Source organism: Pristis pectinata, chromosome 18, assembly GCF_009764475.1.
Source record: "Pristis pectinata isolate sPriPec2 chromosome 18, sPriPec2.1.pri, whole genome shotgun sequence".
Classification (NCBI taxonomy): domain Eukaryota; kingdom Metazoa; phylum Chordata; class Chondrichthyes; order Rhinopristiformes; family Pristidae; genus Pristis; species Pristis pectinata.
The window spans coordinates 8711873-8729296 of NC_067422.1; the positions used below are offsets into that span (position 1 = coordinate 8711873).

At 41.0% G+C, this 17424-nt stretch overlaps 1 protein-coding gene across 1 annotated transcript in view; it reads right to left on the bottom strand.

The window, feature by feature from the left end:
- The window catches only part of rptor (regulatory associated protein of MTOR, complex 1), a 345813-nt gene that overhangs the window by 234335 nt on the left and 94054 nt on the right, over positions 1-17424 (bottom strand). The window contains 2 exon segments of the mRNA XM_052032980.1: positions 519-694; positions 16762-16908. Coding sequence (XP_051888940.1) covers positions 519-694; positions 16762-16908 — 323 coding nt within the window.

Genomic DNA, 17424 nt, shown 5'->3' on the forward strand with positions numbered 1-17424 from the left:
TCCAATGATTTAGGTGTATTCTTTCATTTAAAAGAAATCACACACACAAAAGGCCATTCAGCCCACCAAGTCCAGGCCAACTCCCTGTGAAGTAGTGCAGTCAGACTGATTCTGCCAGACTGCTCCCATAGCCTGCAAATTATTTTTCCTTGTGCCTCCCAATTCCCTTCAACAGCCATGATTCACTCTACCTCCACCTCCTGCATCATAGCATTATCTCATCACTATACTTTGAATCTGTGACCCCTAGTTTGAGAACCCAGTAACCTACCCAACCTCTAGTTTAGTGATTTTGTGTTTTGCAAAGATTCTTTTACTATTTCTAATAACCATCTGACATCCAACTCTAATATACTTTAACTTACAGTTCCACCATTAAAAGCTTAAGTATATTTGACACTTTTCCTTCAGACTCTCAATCAAGTTGCCCAATCTTTTCTTGTTACTTTTTTTTCCTACATTTTTAAAATAAGCAACTGTGCAGAATAAAAAAAATACGTAATTATTACAATACTTACCAGCGCAATGCTATTTTGATAGGTGTGGTAAGGCATGAAGTGAAAAGGTCTGCAGGTAAATCTGGATTCATCGGTAGAAGCTCAGTGGCCTCACAGGCAGCCAGTTGGATGCAGTTCTTCATTGATGGCGGCAATGGCATCTGTGCCAGTGGATGATTTGGATTGATAGCAGCAACCTGAAGGATTAAAGCTGTTACTCAAAAGGTTTCAAATGAAGAACTTGCATTCATTGAATTGAATGCACATTAAAAATCTAGAGGTACTAAGCTTTAATTTACAGAAGGACCATGTCAGTTTACTGGTTCACTAATTATGAATATTGTAATCACAGCATTTTAACACGTACTGTACAAATCTCACATTGAGATTGCAAGAAATCACTGACACAATTTTCAGATGGTAGACATTTAACAAAAAAAGCAGTGACACTTCCATTGTTAATATTAGTGTCAAAATAGATGGTCAGAAACAAAGTATCATAGTAATGCAGTTCATTGTTTAGTATTTGCAGAGAATATATTTTGAATGTAGATGTCTAATGGCTCTTTTTGTCTCCTTTCATTGAGAAGTTGAACCTTGCTGAGGTATGGATCAGTCCAGCCCTACACAAAAGTGGCCATTTTGTGTATGAGACTAGAGGATGAGTGCTAAATATCTGCTCAAGTATAGAGGAACACCACAGACAAGTCTGATTCTGGTCTCTCTGAAACTAAACAGAGAGCACAGGGTAAGTATAACACTTCAAATTTTGCTCGTTCAAAGAATGCATTCATATTTGGCCCAGAGAGGAAACTTCTAAACTTTAAAAAAATGTAAATAGCAGTAACTTCAATACTAACAAATGCAATACTAACGAAGATAGATTTTGTTCAGGCATCACTTGCAAGTGAAGACACCAGCCAAACTTAGTAACCAGAAATAAATATGAAAGCACATCATAGATAGAAAAAAGCTCAATTGAAATACAAGAAACCATTTTTACCATAATAACACTAAACAATGTAGAAAAGACAAAACAAAATTATCTAATGCTTATGGTTTAAAATCTCCTAAACCATAGTAGACAAGTATGACAGTGAATAGAACTGCAAATCATACTGTTCACATGCATGTGCTTCAGCACATATTCAACATTGAACGTGGTGGGATTTCAGACCCATGTGTTCTTCTCAAATAACTCTTCTAACCAGCACTAATGTGGTTCAGACTGAACCATGTGAAACCTTGCCACAATTGTACTACTTGCTGGAACAGAATGAAACATTAAAGAAACCACCCTCAGGTGGTCATGTTTCTGCTAGCAACATGGGGTTTGGGGAGCTGCTGAGGTCAGCACATGATAATTTTGTGACACTGGCAAATTCTGAAATCCAGTCCCAGGAGATACTATAAATAGAAATAAGCTGCATTCTGAATTGAGATTTTGAGGATGACAGGTTGCTTTCTTCATCAACAGCTTTTTTGAATTTCACATAAATGATTCAGTAAAAAGTGATGCTCTGCCCTACTTTCTCTGTGCCTGCAGTAAGCAGATCAGAAGTCAAAAATCCCAGCTGTTTACATTCTTATATTGATCATTCAGTATCCTAAGGCTTATTAATTAAACAGTGTGCTCATTACAGATTGGAAACAATACTTAGAGCATTATACTTCCTAGTTGAATTTTAGCTGTGTCTATCCCAGGACAATATATTTATGTACATACAGGATTGAAAATAAAAATGGTTATCAACAGAAGAGATAACAAAGAGGGATGTTTAACAAGAGGCAGATGTGTGGAATTAACCACAAAAGAGATAAAAAACCACAGAAAAGATGCATCTTCCTATTTTTAGAATGCAAAATGAGGGGCACAGATAAGTTAAATAGCCAAAGTCTTTTCCCCAGGGTAGGGGCATCCAAAAGTAGAGGGAATGGGTTTAAAGAGAGAGGGGAAAGATTTAACATGGACCTGAGGGGCAACTTTTTCACAAAGGGCTCCAAGTACATGGAACAAGCTGCCAGAGGAAGTGGTAGAGACAGGTAGAATTACGACATTTAAAAGGCATTTGGACAGTTACATGAATAGGAAAGCTTTAGAGGGATATGGGCTAAATGCAGACAAATGGAACTAGCTCAGTTAGGCAACTTGGTTGGCATGGACAAGTTGGGCCAAATGGAAGCTGAACAATTTAAATGATTGCAACAAAATAATCATTTTAAAACCAAAAATTTCAAATTAAACAAAATCTACCTTTGCATTATTCATTTGAGATTAATGAGATTGTTTGAATACTCAAACATTTTTATTGCAGCAGTATTGCTGTACATATAATAGATGTGGGCATATTTGCAATTCAGGCACTAAACTTGTTAATCTTCCCTAGAGTATTCATGTACATTTCTGTGAGATGACAAGTGGGTTATTGAGCCTTTAGATGAATGTTTTATCCAAAAGATAGCACCTTTGACAATGCAGCACTCCCACAGTCCTGCACAAAAGCTCTGGTATAGATTATCTGCTCACGTCTCAAGAAATCACAACCTTCTTACCATGACAGAATACTCCCAAAAGTACAAACCTCTGTTTGTACTTTCTACACAGCAATGTTGTGGTCACTGAAATATATAAAACTTTTGAAGATATGATGGCCAGCAATTAATAAAGTGATATTAAACTAACTCAGTGTAATCTTTAGAGTATTCCAGAACTAGCTAGTAATATGTAACAGACAAATATGCTGAACACCTTCTGCATTTCAAATGTGGAATAAAATATTAATCTTTAATTTACATAGGAACTCAATACACTTACTGTAAAACAAGCAGAATTTTGCAACATTACCCTGATCATTATCATATTTCTCACACTGAATATTCTTCTAATACCCAGGTCGTGAGCCTACAACACAGCATCTTCTCATGTCCCCTCAAGGACAAAATTGTTTACTGTTTTAATTTCAGTATCTTTTGCTGTCAGTGGGCCAAGGAATCTTACTGTGCAATCAATCCCCAGAGCAAACAAACTATTATTTCCTGTGCAAAATAAGTTATAATGGGGCAGAAATAAATTCACTTAATTGGGCATACCAGGCTGCTCTGAATAGAGATGCGAAGTGGTTCTTTAGCTTCACAGTGAATTGTGGAAACATGAAGTTTTCTGCTTCACAGCAGAATCCAGCGTGTGTGCATTTTACTTCTAGCAAAGTATTCTCTAAGATTATGAAATATGCATTGCTTCAGTTGGAAACTGCCTCTCAGAAGAAATCATGAGCACTCATGTTTAACCAAAGGCACAATGGAATACCAATCAAAAGCATTCTTCTTCCAGAGGGGAATAAGATGCTTAATGGTAGACTACTAGAACAGCATGAATCATCCATCATTGCTCATTATAGAATTAATCATCCCTACATTTAAAAAATCTCCCTTTATACATTGGGTTTTCAAACAAAAAAATTATTTTGCCCTGTAATCAGACATTTCCTAAAGTTTAGTTCACTCATGAAAGAAATTTTAAAAATGGCCATTTGACCACAACCTCACAATTGAAGTATTTTAAATTCCACAGTCTTTACCACAACCTGCAACTGAACATCCTTAATGCTGGTTTGTCTCTCTGATGTCAGCTATCCTAACATAAACCAAGGACTGAACATATTGTTCTGAGTGCCCCACTCAACCTGTCAAAGCGAAGAACCCATCATTACTCCACAGGGTTACAGGCAGAGTTGTGTCGCAGAATCTTGACTGCAGGTCATGTGAAGAGATTTTAAGAAACGTCAAAAGATTACACCTTAAAATACTAGCCTTTTCCAAGGGCTTAACTGTGTTGGTGATGAAATGAAACTCCAGCTCAGTTTTCAACAGAATACATTTGAAAAAGTACAGGATGGTGATTACAGCAAATGATACACTGGTAAACTGCAGACATTGTAGAAACGTGGAAATCATTAGGAAGCACATAGAAAAGCCGAGGAAACACTGAAATATTGTCCTGGTGAGCCAGATGCCAACTAGGGTGCAGAGTGGCTCGGTTTAATATCATATCCAAAAGTGCAACACTCCCTGAAGTATTCACACCAAAATGTCAACCTTGACGACTTTAAGTCTATGATTTGAATCCATGGCCTTCAGATCCAGAGGCAAAGGACTTGCCACAGAGTAAAGGTTGACACCCTAATGATTTACCACCATCTCAAAGATTCAAGAAAGCTATTGCAACATCACTTCAATTTAATGTTAGAATAATGGCTGATAATCTGTAACTTTGAACTACCTCTATGTGACAGCACGAAAGACATTAATAAGCATCTAGCACAGATCGGCATAGCAAATGTTACTATATTGATTCATGGAAGGCTTACTAAAAAATGTCATATTTGGTTCCAAACTGCTACTTTGTAGAAAATGTACTCAGGAAGATCCATCCAGTCAGAAGTTAAAACATAAGACAGACTATAAAACTGCAAGAAATTAGGTCAGCCAAAGGTTTGAATAATGATCGTGTTCATGATTGGGATGCCTTATTTTGCCCAGCAGAACAAGTTTGCAGGCAAATTTATTTAATTGACATGGGAGCTGTTGATAAGGAAGGCATTTATTGCCCATCCCTATCTGCTTGCAAGGTCCTGCCTTGAGCCGCCGCAGTTCGTGTGACGAAGTACTCCCACGGTGAATTTTGGTGGAGAATTCCAGAGGGAGGAGATCAGAGCACAAAAGGAAGTATTGCTCCAATAAGATAGGGATTTGGTGAATCTGCAACTCACATACAAAGTGCTGGTTTTGACCTCCATATCCAGACAAAACCTTGGCATCTGTAGAACACAGATTCATTGGCCTGATTCCTGGGATGAGATGGTTGCCCCATGCAGTGAGATAAATTAAGATCCATCTATACTCACAGGAGTTTATAAGAATGATTGGTTATCTCATCAATGCAGTGAAAATTCTAAAAGGATTGATGGAGAAAAAGATGAAAAGTCACTTGCTTATTGCTGGAGAATCGAGAACAAGGGGGCAGAGTTTCAGATCACGGGTTGGAAATTTAGTTCTGACAAGAGGGTCAAAAATTTTTGAAATTGTTTACCTCTGAGAACAATGGATGTTCAGCTGTTGAAAATATTCGAGGTATAAAACACATATCTGGATACCAAAAGAATGGAAGTTGCAAACATCACCTGGTGAGCCAGACACCAAACCAGTTTCCAAATGGTCAGGCAGTGGATTATCAGAGTTTTACGGTACATGGATAAGGATTAAAGTAAAATAGAAAAGCAATCAATTTAGAGGACCGAAAGTGCAGTGAATTGAGGTGAAGGCTGAACTAACTTAAGAAAGGTAGACACATACATACACACACACACAGACCAGGGAAGGAAGTCAAACCAGGTATAAATCTTTTGAGTTTGCCATGGAATTTACAATTGCGCAAATATATTAGATGGCCTAATAATTTTTAATCCTGCATACTGAATTAAAGGACACTGATGATGAAACACGATTAATAGCTACCAGCCTACAATTAGGTCTTTACAATTTAAATGCAACTCTCTCCCACTCAGAGCAAATGAAAACATCCATCAAAACCGTTCCTTAGAGCAGTTCTTGATGACACTTCATAGATTATAAACAGTTGAAAAATGTCATGGCTGTTGTACTTTTATCTAAAGGCCAATAAAAGATGGTCATGTGTTTCATTCAGTAATGTGAAAACAAAATCCCTGGACATGTGAAGAATGTATGTCACACTTCTCTTTTATGAGGACAAGAAGAGATGCCATTTGGTGCCAGAGTGCTTAAGGCATATTTGAATGGCTGAATAAATAGAGTACACCATAACTTTTCAGTCCACAATCAATATGAAATGGATAATAAACAAACATGAATTACTTATACTCCTTCAAACAACTCGATTTAAATTTAACTGTTCACCACTCAAGACAAGCAGCAACTAAATAATCTGAAAATGATATTTGACAATTGCACCTGGCAACCTCATATGGACTCCACTAAAATTTTCCTTCACATGTAGCCTGGACCCAATTTAAAATGGTACAGGAAGATGGCCAATTTAGCAAGATTCCAATAGCTTCTTCACAACCACCAAAATACACTAGTGACATGGTTTACTGAATGCAATGAGCAGCTGGATAGAATTGCAATAAAATTAAACCCCGTGTAGTATCAAATAAATCCCTTCATCTTTTATTTGTGAATGGCCATAAAATTGCAACAATAAACTACAATGAACGGTTCAGCTAAATTAAGGGTTAAAGAATTGGGCAACTAGTATGTAAATTACGTGCATGGTGTTGTTTGTGTTAACAGCAAAAAAGTTCTTTGGTTTTGTAATTCTTAGGAGATTCTGCAGTACTGAGACAATGTATGAACATGCCTTCATTAAAGGAGCCTTTTTTTTCCCCAGTAACACAATCAGCTGTGTTTAATGTTTAAGGCTGCAAAATATCTGGGCAAGGGGAATAGCAATCCAATGGCTGAAATGTCATGAGATGCTGACCTGGATAAATTTGAAAGGGTATGGGGACTTAAAGTGACAGTGGTATTTTTGACTACTGGAGCCAATGAAATCAAATGGACTCTTAGGACATAGAACAGTACATCACAGGAACAGGCCCTTCAGCCCACGATGTTGTGCCCAACTAATTAAACTAGTAGTTAAAAGCCTGACTAAACTAATCCCTTCTGCATACACAATGCCCATATCCCTCCATTCCCTGGACATTCATGTGCCATTCTTAGAGCCTCTTGAATGATCTATCGCATTTGCCTCCACCACCACCCCTGGCAGCGCATTCCAGGCACCCACCAGTCTCTGTGTAAAAAACGTGCCCCGCACATCTCCTTTGAACTTACCCCCTCTCACCTTAAATGCATGCCTTCTGGTATTAGACATTTCAACCCTGGAAAAAAAAGATACTCTACGCCCCTCAATCTTGTAAACCTCTATCGCATCTCCCCTCAGCCTCCACCGCTCCAGAAAAAACAACCCAAGTTTGTCCAACCTCTCCTCATAATACATGGCCTCTAATCCAGGCAGCATCCTGATATACCTCTTCTGCATCCTCTCCAAAACCTCCACATGCTTCCTATAATGAATTGAATGCAAAAATCTAGATGCAGCCTAACTGGAGCTTTATAAAGCTGCAACATAACTTCCCGACTCTTGAACTCATTAGAGAAACAAAGGACTGCAGATGCTGGAATCTAGATGAAAAACACTCTGATGCTGGAGGAACTCAGCAGGCCAAGCAGCATCCGTGAAGAAAAGCAGGCAATCAACATTTTGGGTCAGGACCCTTCTTCAGGATTGAAGATAGGAAAAGGGGAAGCCCAATATTGCTCCTCCATTTCTTTCTTGATCAGAGACAGAACCAATCCCCTTCCACTAACACTCTCCTCCATCTGGCTGAACTTGTCCTCACCCTAAACAACTTTATTTTCAATTCGCTGGCTACGTTGAACAGTCTCTGTTCCAACCCTACTCCGGCCCCATTCCTCGACTCTTTCTCTGCTATATCGACGACTGCGTTAATGCCACCTCTTGCACCCGTGCGGAACAGTTTCATAAATTTTGCAAAATTTCACCCTGCTCTCCAATTCACTTGGATTGTCCCTGACACCTCTCTCTCCTTCCTTGACCTTTCCATCTCAGGAGATTCCTTATCCACCAATATCTTCTACAAACCCACTGACGTCCACAGCTACCTCGATTACAGCTCCTCCCACTTTGTCTTTTGCACGACTCCCTAGTTCACTCCTCCCGCCCCTGCCGCCCCCACCACCCCCTCCCCCCCCCATCCATCCCGCTCCCACCTGGGAAGTTTCCACTGCCCTCACCATAGGTGCAACACCTGCCCCTACACCACCTCCATCCGGGGACCCAAACAGTCCTTTCAGGTGAGACAGAGATTCACCTGCACCTCCCTTAATATCATCTACTGCACTCGGTGCTCCAAGTGTGGCCTCCTCTACATTGGCGAGACAAAACACAGACTAAGTGATTGTTTCGCAGAACACCTGCGCCCCGTCCATAACCGCGATCTGCATCTTCCCGTTGCCAATCACTTCAACTCCCCCTCCCACACTATCACTGATGTGTCAGTCCTCAGCCTCCTCCACTGCCACGAGAATTCCAAGCGCAAACTGGAGGAACAGCACTTCATTTTCCGTCTTAGAACCTTGCAACCTAACGGCAAGAACGTTGAATTCTCACATTTTAAAGTAATCCCCACACCCCCCAACCATGCCTTTTCTTTTCTTCCCTTTCCTAGTCTCTTTCTACCCTTTTTTCTCTCCTTACCTTTGACCCATCCCCCCAGTGGATCCGCTCTCCCCTCCTCCCCCACACCTGTCTATCACCATCTCTTACCTGCATTTACCTATCACCACCCTGTGCCCACCCCGCCTCCCCTCTTTTGTCCACCTATCACTGCCCTGCTTTTCCGTCCTACATATTGGGCTTCCTCTTTTTCTATCTTCAGTCCTGAAGGAGGAACCTGACCTGAAACGTCGACCGCCTGCTTTTCTCCATGGATGCTCCATAGTCTGCTGAATTCCTCCAGCATCTTGAACCTGTGACTCAACTAATAAAAGCAAGCATGCCATTCACCTTCTTCGCCACCCTATCAACAGGTGCAGCCACTTTAAAAGCAAAAAAAAACTGCTGGAGGAACCCAGCCGTCAGGTAGCATCTGTGGAGGCAGAAGGATGGTTGATGTTTTAGATAGAGACCCTGCATCAGCACTGAGTGTGGAGAGAAGATAGCCAGTATAAAGAGGTGAGAGGGAGGGCTCAGGCAGCAGCTGGCAGGCGATAGGTGGAACCAGGTGAGGAGGGGGATGACGGGCAGATGCAGCCGGGTGGGGGAGGGGGGAGTTGGGAAATGATGATTGGTGGGTGATAGGTAGAAATAGAGGGAAAAAAGAAAGTCAGATGGAACCCGGTGGGGGGGATGGGATGGTAGAGATAGAGACAGAGGCTGGAAGGTGATTAGTGAAGAACCAAGAGGCTGCAGGTACTGGAATCTGATAAGTAACGAAGGTGATGTGGAATCAGATATGGGAGGGATAATGGGCAGATGGACCCTATTGGGCAGGGGGAGTGGGAACAGGAGGATATCATGCTCAGTAGATTAAATGTGTAGGTGATGAGCAGATAGAACCAGGCAGGGAAGTGGAACGAAACTGGGAACTGGGTAATGAGGGGAAGGTGGTGTTTGACCGGGGGCGGCGAGTGAACCTGGGTGGGTCAGGAGAGAGAAAGGAACACGGGGGTGCTGGTTACCTGAATGTGGAAAATTCAATGTTCATGCCATTGGGTTGTTAACTACCCAGGCGGAATATGACGTGTTATTCTTCTAGTTTGCATTTGGCCTCACCCTGGCAGTGGAGACGGCCAAGGACAGACAGCTCAGTGTGGAATTGGGAAGGAGAATTGAAATGACAGGCAACTGGAAGCTCATGATGGCCATTGAGGACAGAGCACTGGTGCTCTGCAAAACGGTTGCCAAATCGATGCTTGGTCTCACCGATGTAAAGGAGACCACATCACGAGCATTGAATGCAATGGACCAGATAGGAAGAGGTGCACGTGAATCCCTGCCTCATCTGGAAAGGCTGTTTAGGTCCCTGGATGGTGGTGAGGGAGCCCTCATGATCCAGCAACACCACAATTTTTAAATTTTGATTCTTATATCCAAATCCATCCTTGTCCTCGCTTCGCTTGTTCTCTGAGACCCAAGAGATCTCTACTTTTCACTAATGCTGGCCTCTTCCATAACCCCGAGTTCCACTTCAACTGCCCAGGCCTGAAGTTCCAGAGTTTCCTCTCAAGACCTCCTTCTTCTTTTAAGTTATCCCTTAAAACCCATCTCTTCCACTAAACTTTTAGTCACTTGTGCAAGCATCTCTCTGCAGCTCTGTATCAAATTTCATCTGATAAAGCTCCTGTGAAGTACCCTGGTGTGTTTTACTTCCTTAACTATAACATTCCACTTCTTTTAGGTACACTTTAAAGCTCATTTCTCAACAACTTCCAGTCAGCTCCAACTAATACCTCTTCTTCTGCCCCACATCTTAGCTTTTTTTGTACTTATCATCATCTACTTCCTAGCTGTTTTCTTATATTCATTTTCAGAACCTTGGTGCTGCCAGCAGGGCTACATTTAGTGTCTATCCCTAGATGCCCTTGGGAAGATGGTAGTGAGCCACCTTCTTGAACAGTTGCAGTCCTTCAGATGAAGGTGTTAATCCATTACAATGCTATCCAATAGTAAGGTACAAAAAAAATAGGATGGCAGGAAGAAGTCTTATTCGAGAGGATAAAAATCAAAGCTTATCAATTAAGCACAAAGTAATTCCACGTATCAAAAGGTAGCCACTTTACTATCCCAACCTTCTACAACCACCTTACTATACTGGTTTTTATGTATTCCATTTCGCCTCCAATCACCTCAAATGCATTTCACTGTGTGTTTCGATGTACATGTGACTAAGATATCTTATACCCACTGCTTCCCTTCTTCAGCCAATTCTTTATCCACATCCTATCTGCAGTATCCAATTCTTCCAGTTTCTGTATGTCTTTGTGGAACTTTACTGAAAATCTACATAGACAACAGATTTCCTCTGTATTCACAACATGCACCTCATTGCCCCTATTTGCTGAAGGATGTTAGATTTCAGTCTATATAATCCCATCAAAAGCTTCTGCTGCATTAACTTCAAAACTCTACATGATATTTGATGTACTACAAAAGTAGGTGAAATTACTGTTTGGGTAAGAATGGAAGGTTTCCAGAAAACCCCACATATCATCTAGATCCAATACATGAACCCTCATGACTCACATGGTAGAAGGTACCATGAAATAGAAAACAAATTAAACAATGTGTTTTCCATTCCATTGGCATTCATTCTACAGCAAGTGAGGAATTTAAGCCTCCTCAGAAATACAAGGAATTTATAGACTGGATCAAGCCACTGCTATGAAAATCATGTGCAAGGATAGAACACTGAGCCTGCATAACAAGTGGATATTAGCATAATGATATTGAGATTCAATTTATGCAAAGATAATTTTAATCAAAGACTCTCAAGTTTCACAACAAAAGCTGAAACAGTAGAGTCCAATGAATCACATAAACTGTTGTCTGAGTAATAGCATGCATAAAATTGCTACCATATATTACTCCACTATTTCCACAGGGTGTTGTATCCACGTAATATCATTGCCTCCTCAATCTTGTATCTCTCATTCTAATTTCATTCAGATATAATAAACGTAAAAATAGATAGGCAGAATCTTACCTGGCAGGGAAGAGATTGCGATCTGCCAGGGCTTGGATAAATTTTTCTTCAAGAGTCGTTAACGTGGCAGGGAAGAGATTGTAATCGTAATCTGCCATGGCGATGAGAGCTACTTAGCCTGAGTAGAACACCATTTATATTCATGTGTAGTCTGCTGAAGCTACAGCATCTTGGGAAAGAGGAATCTTTGTGAAGAAGTTGTTGCTTGAGGCAAGCAGCTTCAGACCAAAAGAAATCTTTGGACTGAAAGATTTCTCTCATGGTAGGTATTTTGATGAAACCTTTCAAAAAGTAGACAGCTGTTTGAAGATGCTGAATTCCTTCGAGGAGCAGGATATGGAAACACCCTCATCACTGCTGACTGTGAAGGCTCTCTTCCCAATCTTATAAGAAAAAGACGAACACTCATTGTCTACATGCATCTCCCTTTGATGGCCTTGTCTTCCTCGGAAGGTATGTTGAAGGGACAGAAGAAAATAGATTAAGGTTATGCTATTCACATGGACGTTAAAGCTAAACTGAAGGCAGACAGGCTGGCAATGCCATCTGTTGATACAAGTCGCATCCACTAAGGTCAATCCAGAGTGAGCCTACTCTGCAGCAAACCTCTGTTTCCTGCAAAGTAATCATCTGCTGAAATTGTAGAAAGGAAGGTCACAAAACACTACAGTGCCGGGAAGCCAAATGCCGTAACCTGTCTGGTCATCCGTACAAGACCTCCCCAAACCGAAAATGCAGCAATGCCCGGGTAGTCAGATGAAGAAACTCAGAAGTAAAGTGCAGCAGTCACACCTTCTTCCAAAGAAATCACTACTCCTGCCCCAACTGTCACTCAAAAGGCAGCAGTCAGTTGAGGAGGAAGAAAAGGAGAAAGAAGAAAATGCAGAACAAGCAGCATAGAGGAGGTATAGTACAAACTTCCAACAATCACCTCTAAACCCAGTCCAGAGACTGCAGAGCAGATTGAAAGCAATCCACAGCCAGTGGGCTGGTTTACTCAAGGGAGGAAAAGGAAAGCCTGCAAAGTCTAAGGGGGCTAATGTCTTAAAGCCCCACAGTGCAACGGTGGCATCTCCTCTGAAGAGGGGCATGGAGATTGGTTGAAGGAAAGGCACAGCACAGAAGGAAAAGGTGGTGAAATGCACCATAAGGTAAAGACGTGATAGAAGACAAAGCAGCCACGCCAGCCCTCCCCACTTCTACGGCACAGAGAGCAATGACTCCAAAGCGAAGCTCACCGTCCCTGGAAACGAGAGTTAGTGCAGCATTCCCTGCACCCCAGCTCTGGGAAACTGGGAGCAGCAACAAAAAGGATCAAAATGAAACTTCACATATCAATCAAATGGGTTCAACCCCAACAACACTGCCTCCTTTTCCACAGTGGAAATCAGCAGCCAAAGTCTATCAAATCCTGTACCTCAGTCCTGGGCAAGTGCAGCATGCTGTAACAAAGAAACTAATTTTCTGTTATCAATAAAAATGTGTGCAGTGTCAGAACCACCGTTGCAACATTTAGTTATCTCACCAAGATCAAGGCTAAGCATATAAAACGCCCAACGATTCCAGGCAGAGGTGGTACTCAGGTCAAAGCCTCCACAGATGTAGATGAGGTCACTGAATTCCACTCAGACCATCAGTCTGCAGGTTGATGAGCATCCACAACCTGTTCAAACTGGGCTCGGCTGCCAAAGTCAAATGCAGCAAAAGTGAGGCATTTTGATTGCATTTCTTCCAACTGATCTTCTGTTCTCTTCGCTGAAGGGGATTAAGACAAGCCAGGGTAGACATCAAGGACTGGGTGTTTAGAGACAAAGTAAAGATAAAAATGGAATACTGACACAACAGCATTCACCGTCAACCATGTGAAAGACTAGCCATCTGGCCCAAGGGTTCTCGATGTTGCTCTACCTAGCTCAGATACAATCCACACCTACAAACACATTGTAGCATGTATCCAAGTACCTCCTCCATTTCATATGAAGCTCAAAAATGGAGCACAGATCTATAAAACCTCAAAAAGGTGGAAAAATGCATTCAAAGTGGCCGTCATTCTGATGGCTACTTTTGTATGTGGCTGCCTCAAGCTGCACTTAGAAGCTGGGTATACAAACACCTGGGTATGAGATTCTATCTGTCCCCAACATTGTGAAAAATGGTCTGAGCCACGTTGCCTCAGAACATTCCATTTAGCTGGAGAGTTGCTTACCACCCATCCCAAAAGGAACAGTTTATCCAGAAGAACACCCTCAATCACAAATTAGTCAGTGGTGTGCACAAATTATTATTGGAACCTTACAGGAAAAGAAGATGATGGATGCAGTGGAGTCATTTGGAAAAGTCATTTGGCAGAATGCCTCATTAGCAAAGCTTTGAAACAAGCAGTATGACTTTGTTAGATTGATGGTGAGAAAGGGCTCCCCATCAACCACGTATGATTGCCATATTGGCCACAATGTACAGTGACCTCATGACGGCTGCATTTATAATGAGACCATTGCCCATATCCTTAGTGAATGAGTCTTGGTCATGAAAGTTTGGGAAGAGACGCAGAGATATTTCTCAAGGTATGTCTCAAACATCTGCTTGAGCTGTTACTGGAGTCACACACCGAGACAAATATCAACTGCTGGTGGGAAATCATCAAAACCAGTGAAAGCTGCCCCATGGTATAGAGTCACAGAGTAATACAATATGGAAACAGGCCCTTCAGCCCAATTCATCCACACCAACCATGGTGGCCACCTAAGCTAGTCCCACTTGCCCGGTTTTGGACTGTATATGTCAAAATCTGAGATTCACTGGTGTTCTGGAGCAATATGTTGGTAACTAGCATGACTTAAAGTCCAGGACTACGAGCTAAAGGACATGCTGAAGAGCCCACTGCCACAGTTTAGGGTCCTCCTGTCATTTGCACATATCAGTTGAAATCTGAGTTAAACCCCATAAACTATTTGCTTTATGGTTGTAAATTATAACTGATATGTGCTGATGTTAAGAAACCAGAATAACATGTCTATGAAAATATGCCTTGAATATTCTGAATCTTTATGAGAATAATGTACATTTTGGAAAAAAAAACGTGATAGAATCTGGAAACAACAGGGGGTCAACTGAGTTGTACTTGAGTCTGTGGCATGGGACTGGCCCAGAGCTACTAGAAGTGTACAGTGCAATGCTTCAACCTGGCAGCATGCACAAGTCCACAAGGAAAGATATCATCACTCTCATCTACATGCAAAAAGGAGAGAATGAAAAGATCAGGAACTTGTGACCCATTTTAACAACTTAACATAGATTATAAGATTCTGTCCAAGATCATCCCAATCAAGTCTGCTCTGGGAGTGGCGATTCACCCAGATCACAGCTACACTGTACCCGGCAGGAAAATGTCCGATAGCCTTGCACTATTCAAGGATGTAATCACTTATGTGCAGGACAAAAAGGGGGTGGGGACTTGCTTAATCAGCTTGGATAAAGAGAAGGCCTTTGATAGAATATCACCCACATGCATGATGGACAAAAAGGGATTCTGGAGGGACCTGGCAACTGGATATGACTACTCTACATAGATATAGATGTAGCATGTCCAAGTTAATGGTGGGAAATAGAAAGGTTCCCAATGAAATCTGGAGTCATACAAGGCAACCCACTCTCCTCTAAAATAAAAGTAGAAGATGCTGGAAACATTCCGCAGGTCAGGCAGCATCTGTGTAGATAGAAACAGAATTAATGTTTCAGGTCAAAGAACACACTAAAATGTTTCCAGCAATTTCGATTTTTATTTCAGACTTCCAGCATCTGCAGTTATTTTCAATTGCTCCCTCCTTCTCTGCTTGTGTTGAATGGGATGCTTTGCCACATCCATCACAAAGGATTCAGGCATCGAAGGGGTGATGATCTGAGGCAATAGAGGCATTCGAGTTGCCTTCTGCTTGATGAGTATCTATGACCAGTTCAAACTGGCCTCAGGGACAAAAGAAAGGACACATTCATTGGCAAGTGGTCCAACCAATCCTTTCTTCCCTTCACCATCATATCCAATTAACTGAAGGTGCAGGGAACAGAACTGGATGGAGCATACAGGTAAGGCGAAGTAAAAACTATGATTCAGACAACAGTGCTCCCTCTGAATAGTGTACCTCAGGGCTGTGTGCTCTTTGACCAGCCTTAAAATTTGCTGGTCCTTCAACTCCGTGCTGTAAACAACAAAATGCTGCAATCTGGCACACACTATGGTTCAGGACTTTGTGCTAGCATTTGGTATGGCTGCCACAGAGACTATAGGGAAAGACCACGGTTTATGGCCCTCACACCACTTCCTTTGAGTATCCAGAACCTGTACAAAAAGACTGTTTGCCCAAGGAACACATGTAAAAGACAAATGAAGTCATGCTGACACAGTGTTAATGGAACAATACAATTTGTTCTGAGTATTCGATTATATGAATTTACAAATTTTATGAGCAGAGTAAATGTTGCTGGCATAAAAAAAGTTGGCAGAATACTGTGATTTCTTTTGGAATAGCCACAAAAGCCTGAATACATATTCCCTTGACCACCACTGATGGCTACCTGTTAGATTACGTGTGCCTTAGCCTCTTGATTGTTAAATCCCCATGAAAACAATACAGAAGATTTTTTTTAAATTGACATAGGTTGGTTGCTGTGCTTCTTTTTGATACAAATTAGAATAAGATTTGAAACTGAACATTAAAAATGACCGAATATTTTTAAAGATCCAGCAAAAGTAAACTAACTCAATAGTTGAGAATTACTTTTAGTATAATAAAAATAATACTACAAGGGTGAAAATTAAACCCAATTACCCATGTTGTGTGCTTCTTAAGTACATTTAACTATATTTACATTAACTATAACCTTTGCAGTAACACATTCTTTCAGTTGTATGAACATTAAGGAAAAAGCATACGTACCTCTAACTCTTGTTCTCTCTGTAATGCAAACTGCTTAAACGACTTCACTATGATCCCAGCATTTGAGCAGTCATACACAAATATAGAAGGACTGCCCATCCAAGTTTGAAGATCATAAATGGAGAGGGGAATATATTGGGTATAGTTCTGTTACAAAAGGGAAAAAAATTAGTTGTATGGATCTATTAAAGCTTTATAGCAAACATTTCAGTAATTTGCAAGTTGTAACTTTAAAACAAAAGCACATTTATACTGCAGCTACAGTAATGCTCATCAACATACCCGTCTGATATACAAAACTCCCCACATAGTCCTTCTATGAAGGGAAATCAACATACAAGAAATCGATTTTCAATCATACAATTCTGGTTGGAACTTTTAAGACCAGGTGAATAAACTATTTTTAAAGATTAGCGTTAAAATAAATAATTTTATTTCTGAAGTTGTAGATGCCAATCAGAGTGGCTCTCAACATTTGATTGTTTCATTCTGTATTGTGGCTGTCCATGGCAAGGACAGTACCTCCATGATGGAGGAAGTGGATATTCTTCTTGAACCACTCCAGACCACATGGTGTTCTTCTCTGAAGCAGATTTATTCAGGATTGTTGGAGAAAAAGATACAATTCTGGAGACTTCCGACTTACACATATTGGCTACAAGA